Source organism: Octopus bimaculoides, chromosome 13, assembly GCF_046866305.1.
Source record: "Octopus bimaculoides isolate indiv1 chromosome 13, ASM4686630v1, whole genome shotgun sequence".
Classification (NCBI taxonomy): Eukaryota; Metazoa; Mollusca; class Cephalopoda; order Octopoda; family Octopodidae; genus Octopus; species Octopus bimaculoides.
In genome coordinates, this window is record NC_142940.1 from 179950 (window position 1) to 201987 (window position 22038).

The 22038-nt window shown below is 38.5% G+C and overlaps 1 protein-coding gene across 10 annotated transcripts in view; it reads left to right on the plus strand.

Annotated features, from left to right (window-relative positions):
• The window catches only part of LOC106882836 (uncharacterized), a 65588-nt gene that overhangs the window by 42558 nt on the left and 992 nt on the right, over positions 1–22038 (plus strand). For 8 of the 10 annotated variants that reach the window (XM_089361321.1, XM_089361327.1, XM_089361325.1 and 5 more), the window contains 11 exons: positions 923–1021; positions 2822–2937; positions 3285–3423; positions 4901–4954; positions 5145–5278; positions 5928–6062; positions 7384–7520; positions 9229–9368; positions 10025–10147; positions 11015–11092; positions 12324–12471. In XM_089361321.1, coding sequence (XP_089217447.1) covers positions 923–1021; positions 2822–2937; positions 3285–3423; positions 4901–4954; positions 5145–5278; positions 5928–6062; positions 7384–7520; positions 9229–9368; positions 10025–10147; positions 11015–11092; positions 12324–12471 — 1303 coding nt within the window. The remainder of the gene's footprint in view (positions 1–922; positions 1022–2821; positions 2938–3284; positions 3424–4900; positions 4955–5144; positions 5279–5927; positions 6063–7383; positions 7521–9228; positions 9369–10024; positions 10148–11014; positions 11093–12323; positions 12472–22038) is intronic. The other 2 variants (XM_089361324.1, XM_089361328.1) reach the window with 1 other exon arrangement.

The following is a 22038-nucleotide window of genomic DNA, read 5'->3' on the forward strand; positions in this document are numbered from 1 at the left end:
TTTTATTGTTGTTACATGTGGTTGGAACCCACAGTGCTTCTAGAACTCAATCTCAGTGAGTCTTCTCAAGAACTCCATATTGCCAAACATCTTTTTCATAATTTTAAGTTAGAACCTTTTATACAAAAAAGTCTCAAACACCAGATTTATAATTTATTTTACTTAATCCTTTGTCTTGATTATATCCAAAATTAATTGAAACACATGGATGGCATTGTGTTCCATTACCTACATGGTAATAAATGGTCTTTAAAAACATGTATCAGGGAGTACTGTACATTGAGTGGATATGGAGTCAGAGGTACTTCAACTTTGACCTCTCTTATTTTATACTGAAACAGTATATATTGGACTACATTAGGCATGTATGCTTTTTAAATGACAGTAAAGTGTGATTTGAGGTTGTTTTGACTGCTATTTCTAGCAGACCAAACAGCTACATAGAGGTTCTCTCAATTCTTCATCTATATTTGTGTTGGTGTTGATCAACTGAAATATTATAAGATTATTGATGCTATTATATTTTATTTAAACATTCTAATTAAATATAAATACTTCATAAACATTCTAATTAAATATAAATACTTCATAAACATTCTAATTAAATATAAATACTTCATAAACATTCTAATTAAATATAAATACTTCATAAACATTCTAATTAAATATAAATACTTCATAAACATTCTAATTAAATATAAATACTTCATAAACATTCTAATTAAATATAAATACTTCATAAACATTCTAATTAAATATAAATACTTCATAAACATTCTAATTAAATATAAATACTTCATAAACATTCTAATTAAATATAAATACTTCATAAGCATTCTAATTAAATATAAATACTTCAGTTGATATTAAAAGGTTTTAAATTACATTACCTTGATAAAAAAAATATGGCATTTCATTTCAGGCTATTTATTATCGAGGAATTGTGAAAATCCACTTGAATATGTGTGATTTTATCCGTGATTTTAATAAATCTCTTGCATCTAACCGTCGCAATGCTCAGGTAAGTAAATCATGTGAACAATTTTATTTCTAAATTTTCTTATTTCTCCTTTACACTACCAATTCCTTAATGCAACCAGTTGAAAACCCTAAACCCTACAACTGCTGTCTCTAACCTGCTAGATTCAGTGATATCTCCATTATAAAGTTACTTGGAAACATTCTGTTCAAAGTTTTCTTCTCCTTTATAATTCCATTTGCATCTTGGAATATTGAATTGACTGGGACTTTTATCAATCCCAGATGGGTAAAAGAGAATGTTAACTTTGGCCAGCTTTGAAATCCCAAAGACGAGATTTCTTTGGGAAAAGTGATGCATCATTGCATGGTTTCTTTTATAAGAGATCATGCGTAGACCTGTCCAAATATTGAAAAATTTAATCTGAATAAAGCAAAAGAAGAAAGCAATTAGTTATTTATACAGGTGGCTGTATTAAAGTAAACCCAGCCTCGTCGGTTTCGATTCCCTGTAAAGATTAAAGGATTTAATTAAATGATTAAAAGATTAAAGGATTTAATTACTTTGACTTTTAATTCCTTTACACTTTTAAGAAAATTTATGGATGCAAAAAGGAATCACATGAGTAAATTTATTCAAGGTGTTTGGTCCAAAACATTTAAGGATGGTAAGGGATTCCCTTATACACAACTTGCATTTGCTAATATTTCCTTTGAAGTTAGGGGTTCTAGAAACGATGGACTATTCTAGATAATAATTCTTGTTATTCCTCTCCAAATCATGTCTATGGGATGCAAGTGTGGTTGAGTTACAGTATTTATCCTTAGAAAACGAGCTCATATGGGATCTATATCTAACTTTAAAATCTACTGTGCTACCTATATAGAATTTATCTACATATTTATATACAACGTAAGATCAGAGTGGAGCCTGGTGCAGCCTTCTGGCTTGCTAGTCCTCAGTCAAATCGTCCAACCCATGCTAGCATGGAAAGTGGACGTTAAACGATGATGATGATGTAAGTAACCAGGCAGGAACCATCCAAGGGACACAATTCGGGGTTTCTACAATTACATTTCTTCCCAGGGCCTTTTCCTAGTTTTATTTTTACTTTTACTTTTCGCACCATCAGTTCTCCCCATGCCCTATTGAAGGACAAACCTGATATTTTATGTATTATTTATAAAAAGAAAAAGAAAGCGGGGGAAAGGAAACTGCACATATAATAACATAACTTAGAAGCAGCACTACGGATGTGCCAGCACACACGAGCTTGAGACATGGCAGTCCCCACGCACTTCTCATGAGGGGTTCTGGAAGGGGCTTCGTGAGACGCTTCCAGAAACAAAAAAAAAACGTTGGAAAACCGATTATAGCAGTGACTCGATCAATTCCTAGGGATATCTGAAGAAGGAATTTTTATATTCCGAAATATTATATCAGACTATGGATGATTAAATTACACCAGTTATTATAATCCATTGTTGTTACTATAGTGCATTGTTATGCCATTCAAAACACATTATTGTTTTACAATAAATATATATAGTATCATCATCATCATTAACATCTACTTTCCCTGCAGGCATGAGTTAGACAACACTTTCTCCAGACTAAAAATAGAATAAAAATGTGCAATATCATTGATATTAACTGAAAAAGATAATTTTTATAATTATTATTAATCAATGATTTATACAATTTTTGAGATCAATGCTTTAATATAGAAATTTTGATTTATTTTATTAAACCGTTTTACCATCATTCACTTTATTTGAAAATAAGTTAATGTCACAATTTTGTTTTTGATTAATGAAATATAACGAAATTTTTTAATGTCAGGTTTTCCTAAGTAGAGCCTGTTATTTTGGTATGCTAAAGAACTATCCAAAAGCAATATTAAATTGCAATGAAGCCCTTGCAATAGAACCTCAAAATATTAAAGGATTACTCTACAGGTATCAATGTTTGGCTTCTTTCTGTTTTTAAATTTTTGATAAAAATCTTCAATTGCCAACCTTCTTTAAATTCAATAAGATTTTTGTCTCTGCTGCATTTCATTTATTTTCAAATGTTCAGTGCTATCAATGCTCCCCCCCCCCCCCACTTCAAGCAAAGCAATTAAACATAAAAAAGAACTCATTAAATTATTTCTAATTTACATTAAAACAATGAAAAGTCATCTTTAGTGGCATTAAAACTGCTATGCAAACATTTTGTATTTTGCTTTCTATGTTATGTTAGATTGTTAAAATTTTTGTTTGTTTAAAGAACATAAAAGATAGAGATTTTTCTTATTTTCCAGGGGAGCTTTAAAGTATTTCATAGGAGCATATAAATTTGCCATCATTGACCTGACAGAAGCCATCAAAATACATAATCATGTAGCTGTAACTTATCTTAATCGAGCAATCTGCTATGCAGCTTATGGGAAAAAGACCAAGGTTTGTATTTAACCATGGACATTTGTATCCGGCTGAATAAAAAGTAAGCAACGTTTTGAAACATGAAATTCATCACAATATATTTCAACAATTTGGAAACTTTATTCATCTAAGTAAGTACCAAAACAATCAACACATTTTTGCCAACGAGTTACAAGTTTGTTTATTCCGGTAACATAACAATCTGGAGTCCTGGAGCTGATGAACTCTTTGAATGCAATTTCAGCATTGGTTTGATTTTTGAACTCCTTCTCTCACAGGAAACCATCAGGTGCTTGAAAAAGTGGTTGACGGTAGGAGAAGGGTCTGGGGAATAAGCTGGGTGGGGGAGAACCTCATAGCCAAGTTCTCTCAACTTCTGGAGCGTCATTAGTGGAACGTGTTGTCGAGCATTGTCATGAAGAATGATTGGCCCTCTTTTGTTGACCAGTCTGGGATGGAGAAGTAGCAATTTTTCGTTAATTTTGGCAATTTCATGGCAATATGCTTCTGTAGTAATGGTTTTTCCAGGTTTTAAGAAGTTTTAGTGGATGAGTCCAGCAGTACACTACCAAAGAGTCACCATAACCTTCGTTTTCAAGAGCTTGGGTTTAGGCAAGGTTTTCTGTGCTTCATTTTGGTCTAGCCACTGCAAAGAACATTTGTTATTGTACAGAATCCACTTTTCATCACAAGTTACAACACGGTTGAGAAATGGATTGGTCTGGTTACAGAGAAGCAATGAGCAAATTTCATATCTGCACATTTTCTGATTTTTCATTCAAATCGTGTGGTACCCATTTGTTGAGCTTTTTTGATTTTCCAATCGCATGCAAATGGTTGCAGGCAGTTTTCTGGCTAACTGGAAGTTTTTTTGCCAGTTCTTGAGTGGTTTTATGTGGATCTTTCTAAGTGACAGTCTTTAATTGACCATCATTGATGACAGATGGGCGTCCATTACACTCATGATCTTCAAGGCTCAGATCTCCACTGCGAAAACGTTTAAACCATTTTCATGCTGACCACTCACTGGTCGTTTCCTCACCAAACGTTACGTTGATAATGTGAGCAGTTTCAGCTGCTTTACGTCCTTTCTCGAAGTTGAATAGCAAAATTGGTCGAATACCGTGCTTTGACAGTTCCATTTCAGATGATTGTAACAACAGCGAAAAAAGAATATCAATGTTAATTTATTGATGCATTCGGGCAAGACTGTGTCTCTATTATCAGACAACTGCAAAAATATGTTTTTAAAAAATTCAAAATTCTGCAAAAATTTGGTACAAATTCTTCGTGGTTCAAAATGTTGCTTATTTCTTACTCAGCCTGAGATATCTCAGAGAATGATAGAAAATATGTGAGGTGTTGAAGATGAGGTAAGTCTAAGTTGTAACTCAGAAAAGAAGGAGAGAAGATATGAAATAAATATTTTGTATTATATATTTATTGAATCTATTAAATACATATTTTATATCAAATATACCTTTTATATTTGAAGGCTTTACGGGATTATGCTATTGCATTGCTTATTGGAGGAAAAATGGATTACAAAGTAAGAACTGTTTTATTTTCATTGTTGCTGTTTTATTTACATTTGTTTTCGTAATGATTCACCTTACAATATAAAAAAAAAAAAACTTTCACCTGCATAAAGCCATAACTAAATGCTCTTAACAGAAACTTTATTATTTCAGATTCAATATCAACTGATATAGTTCTTAAATCTTTTCATCTGTCAACAGGTTTATGTGAACCGAGGACTTTTGTATTATTCATTGAATGATATTTCAAATGCTTTCAATGATTTTAAAAGTGCCATAAAGATTTATGGCGGAGATCACAGAGTCTTCCATATTTTAGGACTGATTTTGCACAGGTAATGGTGATCATAATTATTTTACTGAAATGTTGTCATTCTATGTAACTGAAATATTCCAAAACCTTATCTTTTGTCTTTCTACAGCCACAGTGATAAGCATAAATCCCACTTTCTGGTGAGAATGTAGTTGATCTGGCTAGCATGGTCATGTTCTTGTACGTCATGGGCAAGCAGTACAAAATTTCTGTTCAATAAAGATTTTAAGTCCTTTTAATTAGTAGTGACTGTATTGGGCTGAACTTGTTTGGCCAAATCTCTTTGACTTATCCAGTTCTCAAAGAGTGCCATATCACTCATTTTAGTTTCTATAACTTCCTCTGTAGTTCTTCATCTATAATGGAAACTTTATTGCATTGCAGTATATTCTATGATGTGATAACAATTCCAGTATTAATAACTGAACTTTAAACTTCAATAATTAAAGGAGTTGCATAGGAATGTCTCTCTCTCTCTCTCTCTGTCCAGGTCGCAGAAGTTCCTCTTCTCATTATGCTTTGGGAAACAGTATTTATAAGAAATAGCTCCAAAATCAATGTAATAATTAGTGTGTTCTGGGTTTATTAACATGATTTTTTTCTTTGATAATTTAAATAATTAAAATATATTAATTTTTAATGAAGCTTTTTAATTGTTGTTTCATATTTAGACTGGAGAGGTTAGATGTGGCTCTAAAGGTGTTTACTCGGTCGATTATTCTTCAACCAACGTTTCAAGAAGCCTTTATCAGTCGAGCTAACATCTACATGGATTATCTAACTGATGAAAACAACCAATTGGCCAAGTAAGTTGATTTCTATGACTTTTCTTCTCATGACATTCATTAACAGGTATTTATGAAGAGAATTCATCTTTATCAATTATTTGTTTTCTCCATCCCAGCATTAGTGCTGCTGATTGTTATAGGGGTGGGTTGTTGTTAGTGGTAGGGGCTGAGAGAGATAATAGAGAACATAGTTGTTGTTATTTGTCTGTAGATCATCTGTGATCCAACAAAAGCTCTCCAACCTTGACCATCCTGTTTGAAATCTTTTTTCAGCTATAATGCATATTGGACTATATTATTCAATGTGTTCTTTCCTTTCTTAAGGCTGTGGGATGTTTCTCATACCTTGAAGGTCCACTGTGACACTCCATGACTATTTCATAACTATTTCTAGCTCGACCTCAGCCACTCCTACCCTCTCTTCTATAATGTGAGGAGCCATGTAGTTCTTCTACAGTAAAACAAAAAATTGGTTCTGCTCTGCCCTTCTAACCTCTCATCTCTTAGCATAAAGCTGTCTCCCTTCCTAATATGGCCTGGATATCAAATTATGTCGATGATATTACAGAGGTAAGCAAAGGTAATAAGAGCAGAGGTAGCTGTTGTTGTTGTTGCAGGTTTCCACTCAACCATCCCAGATTCACTAGGTTTCTGGCAGTGAGATGCTCAAAGAATTGTCTGTGACTTGGTGTCTTTTAAGAGACTTCATTCCTTTTAAAGTTCTGGAGTTTTTTTAAAGTTTTTCATTTGTATTTGTCCTCTTCACTGATACACAGCAGTGAAACATTTACATATGCACACACACACACACACGCGCGCATACATGTATACAAACACACACACACATGTAGGTGTGTGTGACTAGCTTCCAGTTTTCATCTACAAAAGTCTTCTCCAAGTTTTAGATCAACCTAAAGCTAGAGAAGATACTTGCCTAAGGTACATGCCTGCATTCATATTTATTAAGGGATGTTAACTGTTATTTCTAGTAGGTTGCACATGACTATATAAAAGTTCCCACATTGACTTTTCAAAGATTTTTTGCTGCTGGTATCCATAAAGTGTAATGAGTGGTGTGTTCTAACTTTTGATCTTTATTGATGGTATGTTTAATCCCCTCCCACACGCACGTGTGTATGCGTCGACTGTTTCCATGTAATTACAGTCTGAGCCCCTTACATAAGATATTTGTAAAACTGGATTTCATTCTAAATTGTAAAACTTCTAAGTATTTTTATTTCCGTTTTTCATCTTCACAATGCAACTAATTTTGTACTCTTAACTTTTGGAATCAATAAAATTGATCTCTTACTAAACTGTCTGTCTTAATATCTTTCAGGTGTGATTACCAACGTGCCATCAAACTAAATCCAACCAATTGTTTAGCCTATGTGTCTTTAGGCATTTTTCTACAAGTGGAACGTAACTTCCAATTAGCTTGGCATCAATTTACCAATGCTATATTAATTAATCCATGTAACTAATCATTTTATTAACACTATATTAATTAATCCATGTTAAGTAATTGTTTTACTAAACTATTTTTATTGAAATACTTTTTATAACATCCTAATTAGAAAGGAAAGACATTATCAAATGTAAAGAATGTACTAAATTGTATTGGATGTTACTGTTGCTATTTTCAATCTATAGGCTGTGTCCATGCTAGAGCATGAATAATTATAGTTTATCACAAATACTATTTTGTTAGATAATTAACTGATTATAATTTTAAATGTTTATATTTATAACCAGATTATTGTCAGAATTGGATTCATTGATTTCATTTGTGTTGTGTTTAACCCTTGGTCTGTCTTAATCCAGCAGACTTATGATCAGAAGTATTTCAGTCATGGTCATTCCATCTATGGTTCAGCTACAGTGTATCTAGGACTACATTATCCAAGGTGTCCTTCTCTCATTCAGAGTATCTCTGAATAATGGGAATGCATTTCATAAAGAAACTGAAGCCAGACTCAAAGATACCTGGACTGGTGAAGGGACTTGAGGGGATAAGTACCTTATTAGGAGTAAATGGTGTTTGTGCTCAGTTTCTCTCTCAACATCAGACAATGATTAATTAACTGCAATTAACTCATCATTGAATTCATCAAGTTATTACTTGTAAACAAGGAACTAATTTACAATCTCTTACTATGATGTACTTCCATGAAATAACCTATCTTCTTATGACAGTAGAATTGTGCAATTAAAGTAACAAAAATCATTTTTAGTATCTAATTTGAAAATATGGACAAATAAACATTCCATACTTTAATTGATAATACCATAGACCTGCAAGTGAATTCTGTCAAAAAGTTCGCAGCTATTTTTCATTATTAAATGCTGCCTGTAATGTTTAATATAATGTTTTGCAAAGAGATTTGTCTCAAAACATTCAGTTTACTATTGTTTACCCTGTACAACAAAGATCTTGTGTTGTTTATTATTTCTATATCACATTCAGTACAGCTGCACCATCTTTCTTCCATTTCTGTTATCTTATACAGCTAGATATCTGTAAATAAATACATAATTCTATATAATGGCTTGGAATTAGGTAGGGATTTCTCTTCCTGTCTATAGAAATCAGCAAACAAAGTATTTACTAATGCATGTTTGAGCTTTGCCAATCTGAGATTCAATTATTATTCATCCATGAAACAACAAGAATCTTTAAAAAATGATGTGTACATCCATTCTGTGTACACAAACATGAGAACAGCATTCTTTGTTGGATTTTGTCTTGTAAGCACCACACATGCTCCAAATGACATCGGCACATTATCAGAAACCATTGTTTTGGCTTGATTTAGCTTTCTCTGAGATAGATTTGACTATTTTCATCTTTTGTGCAAAATGGTTCCACCTATGCTGTTTTAGTCTGATAATTGTTTGGTCATAGTTTCTGCTTTAGAGAAATCTGACCTTGCATCAAACTATTTGATAATTTTGCTTGACCAACACATAGTTCTTAATTTATCATTTTGTATTAAAATAAAACAGTCTCTTAGTTATACTGAATGTAGACATTTTTCTGACTTATAAAGCCTTTTTCACACAACTATATACGTGTGTCTGCACTCGTTCGTTTGTTGTCTTAATAATGAAAATGACTTTCTGTCATAAGACACTGATGACTATTTCTTTAATCTAAGATACATTTCCTTTTTTTTTTGTGTAGGTTATCAACCAGCTTATGAAGCTCGAGCAATCTTAAATTTACAAATGGGTAGCAAATACCCAGCTTTTCAAGACCTCACTCTTGCCCTACAGATCTCTCCCACTGCAGAGTTATTTAACAATCGAGGTGTTGTTAATCAGGTAAGAATTCAGATTGTTTTTGGTGCTTAAAATAATCGATCAGAAAACAATTTTGACATTTGGGGAAATGTTTTCCACCATAAACTTAGATTAATGAAGCCTTATCAGTGAAATTAAATAATTTTTCTTAAATAACTGTGGAAGCTCATTAGATGGACTGAACCTCACCACCTTGTCTTTCAGTTCCTCTGGCAGAATCTACACTGTTGCCTGGCCTAGACCTAACTTCTTTCTATTATCTCATTAATAGGCAATACCATTCCTCCTGGATTTACCATAGAGATTTTTTTTTTTAATTTGCAATAAAAAACTATTTACTTGAAAAATGTTTAATTAATGAATGCTTTCATCAGTTTAAAAGTGTTTCTGTCTTTGCTGAGATTCTAAACAATGTTATTGCAAAATGAACAGCTGAAACTATCAATACATCATCATCATTATCTTTGAGTCTCTATGAAATCACCTAAACAAGAAAGGGTTTGTGAATTTGAGATTATTGATTATAAAACTAAAAACATTTTAAAATTCTGAAAATAATGTTCAAACAATTTGTAGAAAATTCCTGCTAATTACCATGACAAGATCAATTATTCTTGTGACTGCCAACATTTTTCTAAAGCTTTTTTTACTAAATTCTAATCTATTTCTTGCGTCAGATGATGAATTCTCTTGTGGCAGCTCTGCACGACTATTACAAAGCCATAGAAACTGATCGCACCTTTGCTTTGGCTTATTTCAATGCTGGAACTTTACATTTACAAGGAAGATTTTTCAAACAGGTTACATTCTGATTTTCAATTCCGTTCTAATTCTAAATGTTCTTCTATTTAAAGGCACTTGTTTTATTCCTAGAAAGGTACCCAACTGGATTAGAAATAGGTACACTTTTTTAAACTAAAAGCAATAACAATATTCACAAAGAGTAAGATGTTTGTGTTGTGGACTGAAATAGGCATAAGGTCACATGTTTGGGCAAGTACACAGATGGTCCCCTGTATTTCACTGGTATTTTATGGACTCTGGAAGGATAAAAAGCAAAGTTGATGTTGAATGGATTTCAACCCAAAACATATAAGCCTTTTCATCCAATTTTGCTCTGAAGATTCTCCCAATCTAAATATTCCAAAATGTCTTGTTTCTAAAAATGAGTTTAAAGAATTATTTTCTGATTTGAATAAATTATGATACAAGGTTATTGGTATTTCAAGAATGACGATGGCAGTCATGTTTGTGGTTGAGCAAATCAAGAATCAAAGCTGTTTCAATCATGACCAACAATGCCATGTTGTTTTGGGCAAGAAATTCACACGCGAGGAGAGCTCAGTGAATGGACCTTTCACCTTTTAATTGTCCTTCTTCTAAAAGTTTGTTGCAGTGTTGTTACTGTGCATGCTGCCCTCTGTTGGCATGCTACAGAACTAGGCTGGGAACTTTTTAATACATATTTGATACAAGTGTGACTTAACACATTCACTTTGCAAGAGACTCACATGACTACAAAGTCAACCTCTTAGTGATGTATTTCCTTGAAATCCTTAATTTAGTGCATTTTAGAATCTTAATGGACCTTTCACCTTTTAATTGTCCTTCTTCTAAAAGTTTGTTGCAGTGTTGTTACTAATAAATTCTGTGATATTTTATTGCAGGCTTTGGTATATCTTAACAGAGCTATTATGCTTGACAAACAGAATGAATGTGCATATATAAACCGTGCAATCACCAAAGTGAGTAGTTATAATAATAATAATTTCTAATTTAGGGACAAGACCAGCAGTTTTGAGGGGAGAGGCAAGTCGATAACTCCAATACTTGACTGGTTCTTTTGTTTATCAACCCAGGAGAAATGAAAAGCAAAGTGGATGTTGGCAGGATTTGAACCAAGAATATAAAAAGTGGAACAAATACTGCTAAACATTTTCTCTGACACTCTGATGCAATTTTTTCAAGACTCCATAAAGGACAACATTGATGTCTCTTTTCACAGGGCCTTCATGACTTGAGGGAAGCAAGAAAGAAGTCATCTTCAGACCAGGAACTTTTCTTAAATGTTTTCAACATCTAAGGACCAGATGCTGTTCAACCAAAAGTCTCTGCTAATAATAGCTATATTTGTTGTGATACGAGAGAAAACTGGCTGCTTTTGTTACTTTGAGCAATTAATTATTGAGTGAAGGTGGAAACAGAATGGTAAAGTTTATGGAGTTATTACCTCTACTGGTAATAAAGATGTTTCTCTCTCAGACTAAAGGGTAGATTTGTATGATGCTCGTGTTTGAAATGCAGCACTGCTTGATTGAAAGACTTGGGCACTGAATAAAGAAGATTTATGATAACCAAAAAGTAAAAAGGAAATATATCAAACCTGCCCCATTGGGTGTGTAACAAAGTACAACTGAGCTGAGAGAAAGTTGGATATAAAAAGGAGCAGATGTTAGGTGCAAGAGAGAAGAATCTGCTTCTATGAGTATAAGATGTGTCTTGTATTGGCTGCTTAGTGTTCTTTATTCAATTTTCTTACCAACAGCCAACATGTAACTCTCTCTCTCTCTCTCTCTCTCTCTCTCTCTCTCTCTCTCTCTCTCTCTCTCTCTCTCTCTCTGCATCACACTCACACTCCTTTTATCCTTAGGCATCACTCACTGTTTTGATCCTGTTTGTTTTGGAAATACAAAGACAATGTAGAGATGATCTTTTAGTCTTGTAAGGAACAAAGCAACTTTTATAGTGCTGGTGTTAGGAAGAGCTTCCAGGCAGAGGAATCATGCCAAAAAGAGGATCTACACAGTCTTGATTCTTGATCTACTTAGAAGGGGAGAGAGGGGACAATAACTCCCAACAACTGACATGTCTCAGCCATTCCAGCAGGAAAAGCAGATAGAAAATTTTGATGATTATTTTGTCTTTTCAGATATTAAGAGAGTAATTCTCCTATTTTATCTCTAAAATTGTTTTCAGGTCATGCTGAATGATAAAGAAGGTGCTTTTGAAGACTTTGATAGTGCCATCCAGCTTTGTCCCTATTACACACATGTCTTCTATAACCGAGGTTCATTCTATATGTCTCTAGAAATGTATGAAATGGCTGAAAAGGACTTTACTTCAGGTAGAGATTACTTTCCATATTTACTTGATATCTAAATATTAATCTAATTTGTGGCTGTGACTTTATTGTATGTGGTAGATACAAACGAACTGTTAGCAAGAAGAATTCTCATTGAGTATGTTTCTTCAGTCACTGAAAATGCTTGCTAGAAATAACTGGCTGCTTTTGTTACCTTAGGCAATTAAGTGAAGGTGGAAACAAAACGATAAATCCAAGTGTTTGAATTAATTTTGAAAATAGCTCTTCTTAAATTTAAACATTCAGTTCACATTTTGATGTACATTTGAAGATTTTTAAATAAGACAAGTCAGATATAAAAGATTTGGGTGTATGTGGTTTAGTTTACTCTCTTTAAAATAAATGCAATAAAGCATTGCTTTGATGATCCATTGGGCATTAAGCATCCAATTGTACTTGGAACATCCAATACAGAGATCCAAACAACCACAATGGGTGAAATATAAGCAGGAAACAGATGATATAAACTTGTGTTCATTACAATTTCTATTATATATATATATATATATCATCATCATCATCATCATCATCATCATCATCGTTTAACGTCCGCTTTCCATGCTAGCATGAGTTGGACGATTTGACTGAGGACTGGTGAAACCGGATGGCAACACCAGGCTCCAGTCTAATTTGGCAGAGTTTCTACAGCTGGATGCCCTTCCTAACGCCAACCACTCAGAGAGTGTAGTGGGTGCTTTTACGTGTCACCCGCACGAAAACGGCCACGCTCGAAATGGTGTCTTTTATGTGCCACCCGCACAAGCCAGTCCAGGGGCACTGGCAACAATCTCGCTCGAAAATCCTACAGGAGCCAGTCAGGCAGTACTGGCAACGACCACGCTCAAAATGGTGCATCTCATGTGCCACCCGCACAAGAACCAGTCCAGGGGCACTGGCAACGATCTTACTTGGCTTGCCGGGTCTTCTCACTCACAGCACATTCCCAAAGGTCTCGGTCAGTAGTCATCGCCTCGGTGAGGCCCAATGTACGAAGGTCTTGCCTCACCACCTCAGCCCAGGTCTTCCTGGGCCTACCTCTTCCACGGGTTCCCTCAACTGTTAGGGTGTGGCACTTTTTCACGCAGCTATCCTCCTCCATTCTCACCACATGTCCATACCAGCGCAATCGTCTCTCTTGCACGCCACAACTGATGCTTCTAATGTTCAGCTTTTCTCTCAAGATACTTACACTCTGACGGGTATTCACATTGACTTTACACATCCAACGGAGCATACTAGCTTCATTCCTTGCGAGCTTACATATGTCCTCAGCAGTTACAGCCCATGTTTCACTGCCATGTAGCATGGTTGTTCGTACGCATACGTCATACAGTCTGCCTTTTACTCTGAGTGAGAGTCCCTTTGTTGCCAGCAGGGGTAAGAGCTCTCTAAACTTTGCCCAGGCTATTCTTATTCTAGCAGCTACACTTTCAGCGCACCCACCCCCACTACTAACTTGGTCGCCCAGATAGCGGAAGCTATCGGCTACCTCTAGTTTTTCACCCTGGAATGAGATAGAAGCTGTTTCCTGTTTGTTTGCAGTCTTTATTGCACCTGAACATCTGCCACAAACAAAAACTAACTTGCTAGTTAACCTGCCTTTGATGTTGCTGCACCTCTTATGTGTCCATAGCTTGCACCGGGTACATCTTATAGAGTTACTACCTACTCCTTTTCTACATACTGAGCAGGGCCATCTACCTGAAGGGGTTTGTGTTTTATCTACCTTCCTACTTATTAGGATTTTGGTTTTAGCTAGGTTGACTCTAAGGCCCTTCAATTCTAGACCTTGCTTCCACACCTGAAACTTCTCCTCTAGTTCTGATAGTGACTCCGCAATTAGGGCAAGGTCATCAGCATAGAGGAGCTCCCAGGGGCAACCTGTCTTGAACTCCTCTGTGATTGCCTGGAGGACTATGGTAAATAAGAGGGGGCTGAGGACGGAACCTTGGTGGACCCCTACCTCTACCCGGAATTCATTGCTGTACTCATTTCCAACCCTCACCTTACTGGCAGCATCTCTGTACATGGCTCGCACAGCTCTCACTAACCATTCTTCTATCCCAAGTTTCCTCATTGACCACCAGATAAGGGATCGGGGGACCCTGTCAAAGGCTTTCTCCATGTCAACGAAAGCCAAGTACAGAGGTTTATCCTTAGCTAGGTATTTCTCCTGCAACTGTCTCACTAGAAATAAGGCATCAGTAGTGCTTTTACCTGGCACGAACCCAAACTGCATCTCATCTAAATTGATTCGCTCCCTAATTAGTTGGGCTATGACCCTCTCTGTAACTTTCATAACCTGATCTAACAGCTTGATGCCTCTGTAATTATTTGTATCTAAAGCGTCACCTTTACCTTTGTAGCAGTTGACTATGATGCTGCTACACCAGTCATTGGGTATGACTCCTTCGTGTATCACCTGGTTCGTAATACGGGTGACTAGGCTATAGCCAACACTGCCAGATATTTTGAGCATCTCTGCAGTGATTGCTGATGGGGCGGGGGCTTTCCCGGTCTTCATACTCTTAATTGCTTTATCTACCCTGGTACTATCAACTCGGATAGCTGGTCCCTCTATTGGGTCGACATACGGCAGGCTCTCTTTCTCCCATTCATTCTCTTTATTAAGCAATCTATCGTAGTGGCATCTCCAGACCTCTTTCTTTGCATCCTCATTTAGTGCAAGCGTACCATCATCCATGCGAACACATTTCTCTCCTACAACATCACTATTCTCTCTCCTACACTGTCTTGCAACACGAAATACCTCGAGTCTTTGGTCCTCACGGCGCAGAACATTGGCAAATCTTTCCTTATCTGCTTCCCCTCTGGCTAAATAAACCTGTCGCCTAGCCTCCCTTCTGGCACATTGGTACAATTCCCTGCTACCACCGTTCTTCCAGTCCTTCCAAGCTTGTTTCTTTTGTCTAATAGCCCTGTCTACCTCCTTGTTCCACCACCATGTTACTCTGGGTCGGGAGGGGACCTTACACCACCTACAAATCTGGTCGGTGGCTTTCAACAGGTTGTCCCGCAGAAATCTCCAATTGTCTTCCTCGTTGTATGATGCTATATCCCCTTCTATTTCGTTAAATGCTTCAAGTAACTTGTCTCTAACGAAATAGAAGGGGATATAGCATCATACAACGTGGAAGACAATTGGAGATTTCTGCGGGACAACCTGTTGAAAGCCACCGACCAGATTTGTAGGTGGTGTAAGGTCCCCTCCCGACCCAGAGTAACGTGGTGGTGGAACAAGGAGGTAGACAGGGCTATTAGACAAAAGAAACAGGCTTGGAAGGACTGGAAGAACGGTGGTAGCAGGGAATTGTACCAATGTGCCAGAAAGGAGGCTAGGCGACAGGTTTATTTAGCCAGAGGGGAAGCAGATAAGGAAAGATTTGCCAATGTTCTGTGCCGTGAGGACCAAAGACTCGAGGTATTTCATGTTGCAAGACAGTGTAGGAGAGAGAATAGTGATGTTGTAGGAGAGAAATGTGTTCGCATGGATGATGGTACGCTTGCATTAAATGAGGATGCAAAGAAAGAGGTCTGGAGATGCCACTACGATAGATTGCTTAATAAAGAGAATGAATGGGAGAAAGAGAGCCTGCCGTATGTCGACCCAATAGAGGGACCAGCTATCCGAGTTGATAGTACCAGGGTAGATAAAGCAATTAAGAGTATGAAGACCGGGAAAGCCCCCGGCCCATCAGCAATCACTGCAGAGATGCTCAAAATATCTGGCAGTGTTGGCTATAGCCTAGTCACCCGTATTACGAACCAGGTGATACACGAAGGAGTCATACCCAATGACTGGTGTAGCAGCATCATAGTCAACTGCTACAAAGGTAAAGGTGACGCTTTAGATACAAATAATTACAGAGGCATCAAGCTGTTAGATCAGGTTATGAAAGTTACAGAGAGGGTCATAGCCCAACTAATTAGGGAGCGAATCAATTTAGATGAGATGCAGTTTGGGTTCGTGCCAGGTAAAAGCACTACTGATGCCTTATTTCTAGTGAGACAGTTGCAGGAGAAATACCTAGCTAAGGATAAACCTCTGTACCTGGCTTTCATTGACATGGAGAAAGCCTTTGACAGGGTCCCCCGATCCCTTATCTGGTGGTCAATGAGGAAACTTGGGATAGAAGAATGGTTAGTGAGAGCTGTGCGAGCCATGTACAGAGATGCTGCCAGTAAGGTGAGGGTTGGAAATGAGTACAGCAATGAATTCCGGGTAGAGGTAGGGGTCCACCAAGGTTCCGTCCTCAGCCCCCTCTTATTTATCATAGTCCTCCAGGCAATCACAGAGGAGTTCAAGACAGGTTGCCCCTGGGAGCTCCTCTATGCTGATGACCTTGCCCTAATTGCGGAGTCACTATCAGAACTAGAGGAGAAGTTTCAGGTGTGGAAGCAAGGTCTAGAATTGAAGGGCCTTAGAGTCAACCTAGCTAAAACCAAAATCCTAATAAGTAGGAAGGTAGATAAAACACAAACCCCTTCAGGTAGATGGCCCTGCTCAGTATGTAGAAAAGGAGTAGGTAGTAACTCTATAAGATGTACCCGGTGCAAGCTATGGACACATAAGAGGTGCAGCAACATCAAAGGCAGGTTAACTAGCAAGTTAGTTTTTGTTTGTGGCAGATGTTCAGGTGCAATAAAGACTGTAAAGAAACAGGAAACAACTTCTATCTCATTCCAGGGTGAAAAACTAGAAGTAGCCGATAGCTTCCGCTATCTGGGCGACCAAGTTAGTAGTGGGGGTGGGTGCGCTGAAAGTGTAGCTGCTAGAATAAGAATAGCCTGGGCAAAGTTTAGAGAGCTCTTAGCCCTGCTGGCGACAAAGGGACTCTCACTCAGAGTAAAAGGCAGACTGTATGACGCCTGATGGGCCGGGGGCTTTCCCGGTCTTCATACTCTTAATTGCTTTATCTACCCTGGTACTATCAACTCGGATAGCTGGTCCCTCTATTGGGTCGACATACGGCAGGCTCTCTTTCTCCCATTCATTCTCTTTATTAAGCAATCTATCGTAGTGGCATCTCCAGACCTCTTTCTTTGCATCCTCATTTAATGCAAGCGTACCATCATCCATGCGAACACATTTCTCTCCTACAACATCACTATTCTCTCTCCTACACTGTCTTGCAACACGAAATACCTCGAGTCTTTGGTCCTCACGGCGCAGAACATTGGCAAATCTTTCCTTATCTGCTTCCCCTCTGGCTAAATAAACCTGTCGCCTAGCCTCCCTTCTGGCACATTGGTACAATTCCCTGCTACCACCGTTCTTCCAGTCCTTCCAAGCTTGTTTCTTTTGTCTAATAGCCCTGTCTACCTCCTTGTTCCACCACCATGTTACTCTGGGTTGGGAGGGGACCTTACACCACCTACAAATCTGGTCGGTGGCTTTCAACAGGTTGTCCCGCAGAAATCTCCAATTGTCTTCCTCGTTGTATGATGCTATATCCCCTTCTATTTCGTTAAATGCTTCAAGTAACTTGTCTCTAACGAAATAGAAGGGGATATAGCATCATACAACGTGGAAGACAATTGGAGATTTCTGCGGGACAACCTGTTGAAAGCCACCGACCAGATTTGTAGGTGGTGTAAGGTCCCCTCCCGACCCAGAGTAACGTGGTGGTGGAACAAGGAGGTAGACAGGGCTATTAGACAAAAGAAACAGGCTTGGAAGGACTGGAAGAACGGTGGTAGCAGGGAATTGTACCAATGTGCCAGAAAGGAGGCTAGGCGACAGGTTTATTTAGCCAGAGGGGAAGCAGATAAGGAAAGATTTGCCAATGTTCTGTGCCGTGAGGACCAAAGACTCGAGGTATTTCATGTTGCAAGACAGTGTAGGAGAGAGAATAGTGATGTTGTAGGAGAGAAATGTGTTCGCATGGATGATGGTACGCTTGCATTAAATGAGGATGCAAAGAAAGAGGTCTGGAGATGCCACTACGATAGATTGCTTAATAAAGAGAATGAATGGGAGAAAGAGAGCCTGCCGTATGTCGACCCAATAGAGGGACCAGCTATCCGAGTTGATAGTACCAGGGTAGATAAAGCAATTAAGAGTATGAAGACCGGGAAAGCCCCCGGCCCATCAGCAATCACTGCAGAGATGCTCAAAATATCTGGCAGTGTTGGCTATAGCCTAGTCACCCGTATTACGAACCAGGTGATACACGAAGGAGTCATACCCAATGACTGGTGTAGCAGCATCATAGTCAACTGCTACAAAGGTAAAGGTGACGCTTTAGATACAAATAATTACAGAGGCATCAAGCTGTTAGATCAGGTTATGAAAGTTACAGAGAGGGTCATAGCCCAACTAATTAGGGAGCGAATCAATTTAGATGAGATGCAGTTTGGGTTCGTGCCAGGTAAAAGCACTACTGATGCCTTATTTCTAGTGAGACAGTTGCAGGAGAAATACCTAGCTAAGGATAAACCTCTGTACCTGGCTTTCATTGACATGGAGAAAGCCTTTGACAGGGTCCCCCGATCCCTTATCTGGTGGTCAATGAGGAAACTTGGGATAGAAGAATGGTTAGTGAGAGCTGTGCGAGCCATGTACAGAGATGCTGCCAGTAAGGTGAGGGTTGGAAATGAGTACAGCAATGAATTCCGGGTAGAGGTAGGGGTCCACCAAGGTTCCGTCCTCAGCCCCCTCTTATTTATCATAGTCCTCCAGGCAATCACAGAGGAGTTCAAGACAGGTTGCCCCTGGGAGCTCCTCTATGCTGATGACCTTGCCCTAATTGCGGAGTCACTATCAGAACTAGAGGAGAAGTTTCAGGTGTGGAAGCAAGGTCTAGAATTGAAGGGCCTTAGAGTCAACCTAGCTAAAACCAAAATCCTAATAAGTAGGAAGGTAGATAAAACACAAACCCCTTCAGGTAGATGGCCCTGCTCAGTATGTAGAAAAGGAGTAGGTAGTAACTCTATAAGATGTACCCGGTGCAAGCTATGGACACATAAGAGGTGCAGCAACATCAAAGGCAGGTTAACTAGCAAGTTAGTTTTTGTTTGTGGCAGATGTTCAGGTGCAATAAAGACTGTAAAGAAACAGGAAACAACTTCTATCTCATTCCAGGGTGAAAAACTAGAAGTAGCCGATAGCTTCCGCTATCTGGGCGACCAAGTTAGTAGTGGGGGTGGGTGCGCTGAAAGTGTAGCTGCTAGAATAAGAATAGCCTGGGCAAAGTTTAGAGAGCTCTTAGCCCTGCTGGCGACAAAGGGACTCTCACTCAGAGTAAAAGGCAGACTGTATGACGCCTGATGGGCCGGGGGCTTTCCCAGTCTTCATACTCTTAATTGCTTTATCTACCCTGGTACTATCAACTCGGATAGCTGGTCCCTCTATTGGGTCGACATACGGCAGGCTCTCTTTCTCCCATTCATTCTCTTTATTAAGCAATCTATCGTAGTGGCATCTCCAGACCTCTTTCTTTGCAGCCTCATTTAGTGCAAGCGTACCATCATCCATGCGAACACATTTCTCTCCTACAACATCACTATTCTCTCTCCTACACTGTCTTGCAACACGAAATACCTCGAGTCTTTGGTCCTCACGGCGCAGAACATTGGCAAATCTTTCCTTATCTGCTTCCCCTCTGGCTAAATAAACCTGTCGCCTAGCCTCCCTTCTGGCACATTGGTACAATTCCCTGCTACCACCGTTCTTCCAGTCCTTCCAAGCTTGTTTCTTTTGTCTAATAGCCCTGTCTACCTCCTTGTTCCACCACCATGTTACTCTGGGTCGGGAGGGGACCTTACACCACCTACAAATCTGGTCGGTGGCTTTCAACAGGTTGTCCCGCAGAAATCTCCAATTGTCTTCCTCGTTGTATGATGCTATATCCCCTTCTATTTCGTTAAATGCTTCAAGTAACTTGTCTCTAAGTCTCTGTCCGTTTGCAGGGTCTTTAAGCTTCCACACCCTTCTCCTCCAAGCCTGTCTAATTCTGGGCACCCATTTTGCCTTGATCCCAAAGTCGCTAACTACTAATCTATGTTGTGGGGTACATTCTTCGCCAGGGTAGGTTTTGGCATTTATAAGCCGCCCTCTTTCCCTATTTCTGGCGAGGATGTAGTCGATTTGGCTAGAGTGTCTGCCGGAGCGGTAGGTGACTAGGTGACTGGCAGGTTTCCTGAAGTTGGTATTGCAGACCATAAGATCGGTTGCATCACAGAACTCCAGCAGTCTGGTTCCCTCCTCGTTGCGGGAACCGAAGCCATAGCCTCCATGTATGCCATGGAAGCCTCCAGCACGACGTCCGACATGACCGTTGAAGTCTCCAGCCACAAAGAGAAGGTCCCTGTCACTCGTCGACGAGGTAGTTTGCAAGAGGGTGTCATAGAATTGGTCTTTCAGACCATCTGGTAGCCCTGGTTGAGGTGCATAGGCTGAGATGACAGTAGCTAATCTATGATGAAGCACTAGTCTGATCTGAAGTACTCTGTCACTTACTCTAATGACCTCGATTACCTTATCCACCCATTTCTCCGCTAGAAGTATTCCTACGCCCCCGACCCCATCAGTGTTCCCTGCCCAGAAAATCTTGTACCTGTGTTCTTTGCCTGTGAGGAACCTCGCAGAACCTCCTCTCCATCTTACTTCCTGGATGCAGCACATATCGACGCGTCTCCGTTCAAGCATCTCAACAATTTCACCAGATCTACCTTTCAGCGTGCCGACGTTGAGAGTGCTAATCCTAACAGTATGGGTGTTGGGGGTGTGGGTCTGTAGCCTGGGAAGGGGAAAAGCAGTGTCGTGTACCTGAAAAGAAAACTTGCAATTGGAAGAATTCATAAGCAAAACAGTACCTACAACCTGCAAACATTTCTCAAACTTAATGCGCTACCCAAAGGTAGGGGAGAGGATGGCCAAGGCCACTAGATGGGTTCCGGGAGACAGCCGAGGATGACAGGATGACAGAGGAATGCACTTCCGGTGGAGGGGTGGGAGGGCGGGTTACCGTCAGCGAGTAGATAGGGCTCTTAATTGTAGATTTTAAATATTGAGAGACCACAATGCATAAATCGTAATTTTTTAAAAGAGCAATGAATTCTAGGTGAATAGAATATAACGTAGCATGAATTTAGGAAGCTTAGAAAATGAATAAGTATGAATTTAAGACAAAAACTGAATTCAATTGAATTTCATGGAGAGAAACAAGATAAATAATAGAGGGCAGACTAAAGCGCGAAGGTATGAGATGTTTGAGGCCGTAAATAAATAAAAATCTCTATCTCATCTGCATCTTGGAGACTTCGTCGTAGTATGTCAGCGGAGAAGGGATTGAGATTTATATATATATATATATATATATATATATATATATATATAAATATATATTTATATATATACCTATGGTGGTACTCCAGCATGACCACAGCTGCATGGCTGAAACTAGTAAAAGAATATAATATGTATATATCTATATCAGCAATAATAGTCTCCCTCTTTTGGTAAAACATTACAGACTGCTTTTTTTATTAATTTATGTTTGTTTAATGTCTTTCTGCCTGTTTTGC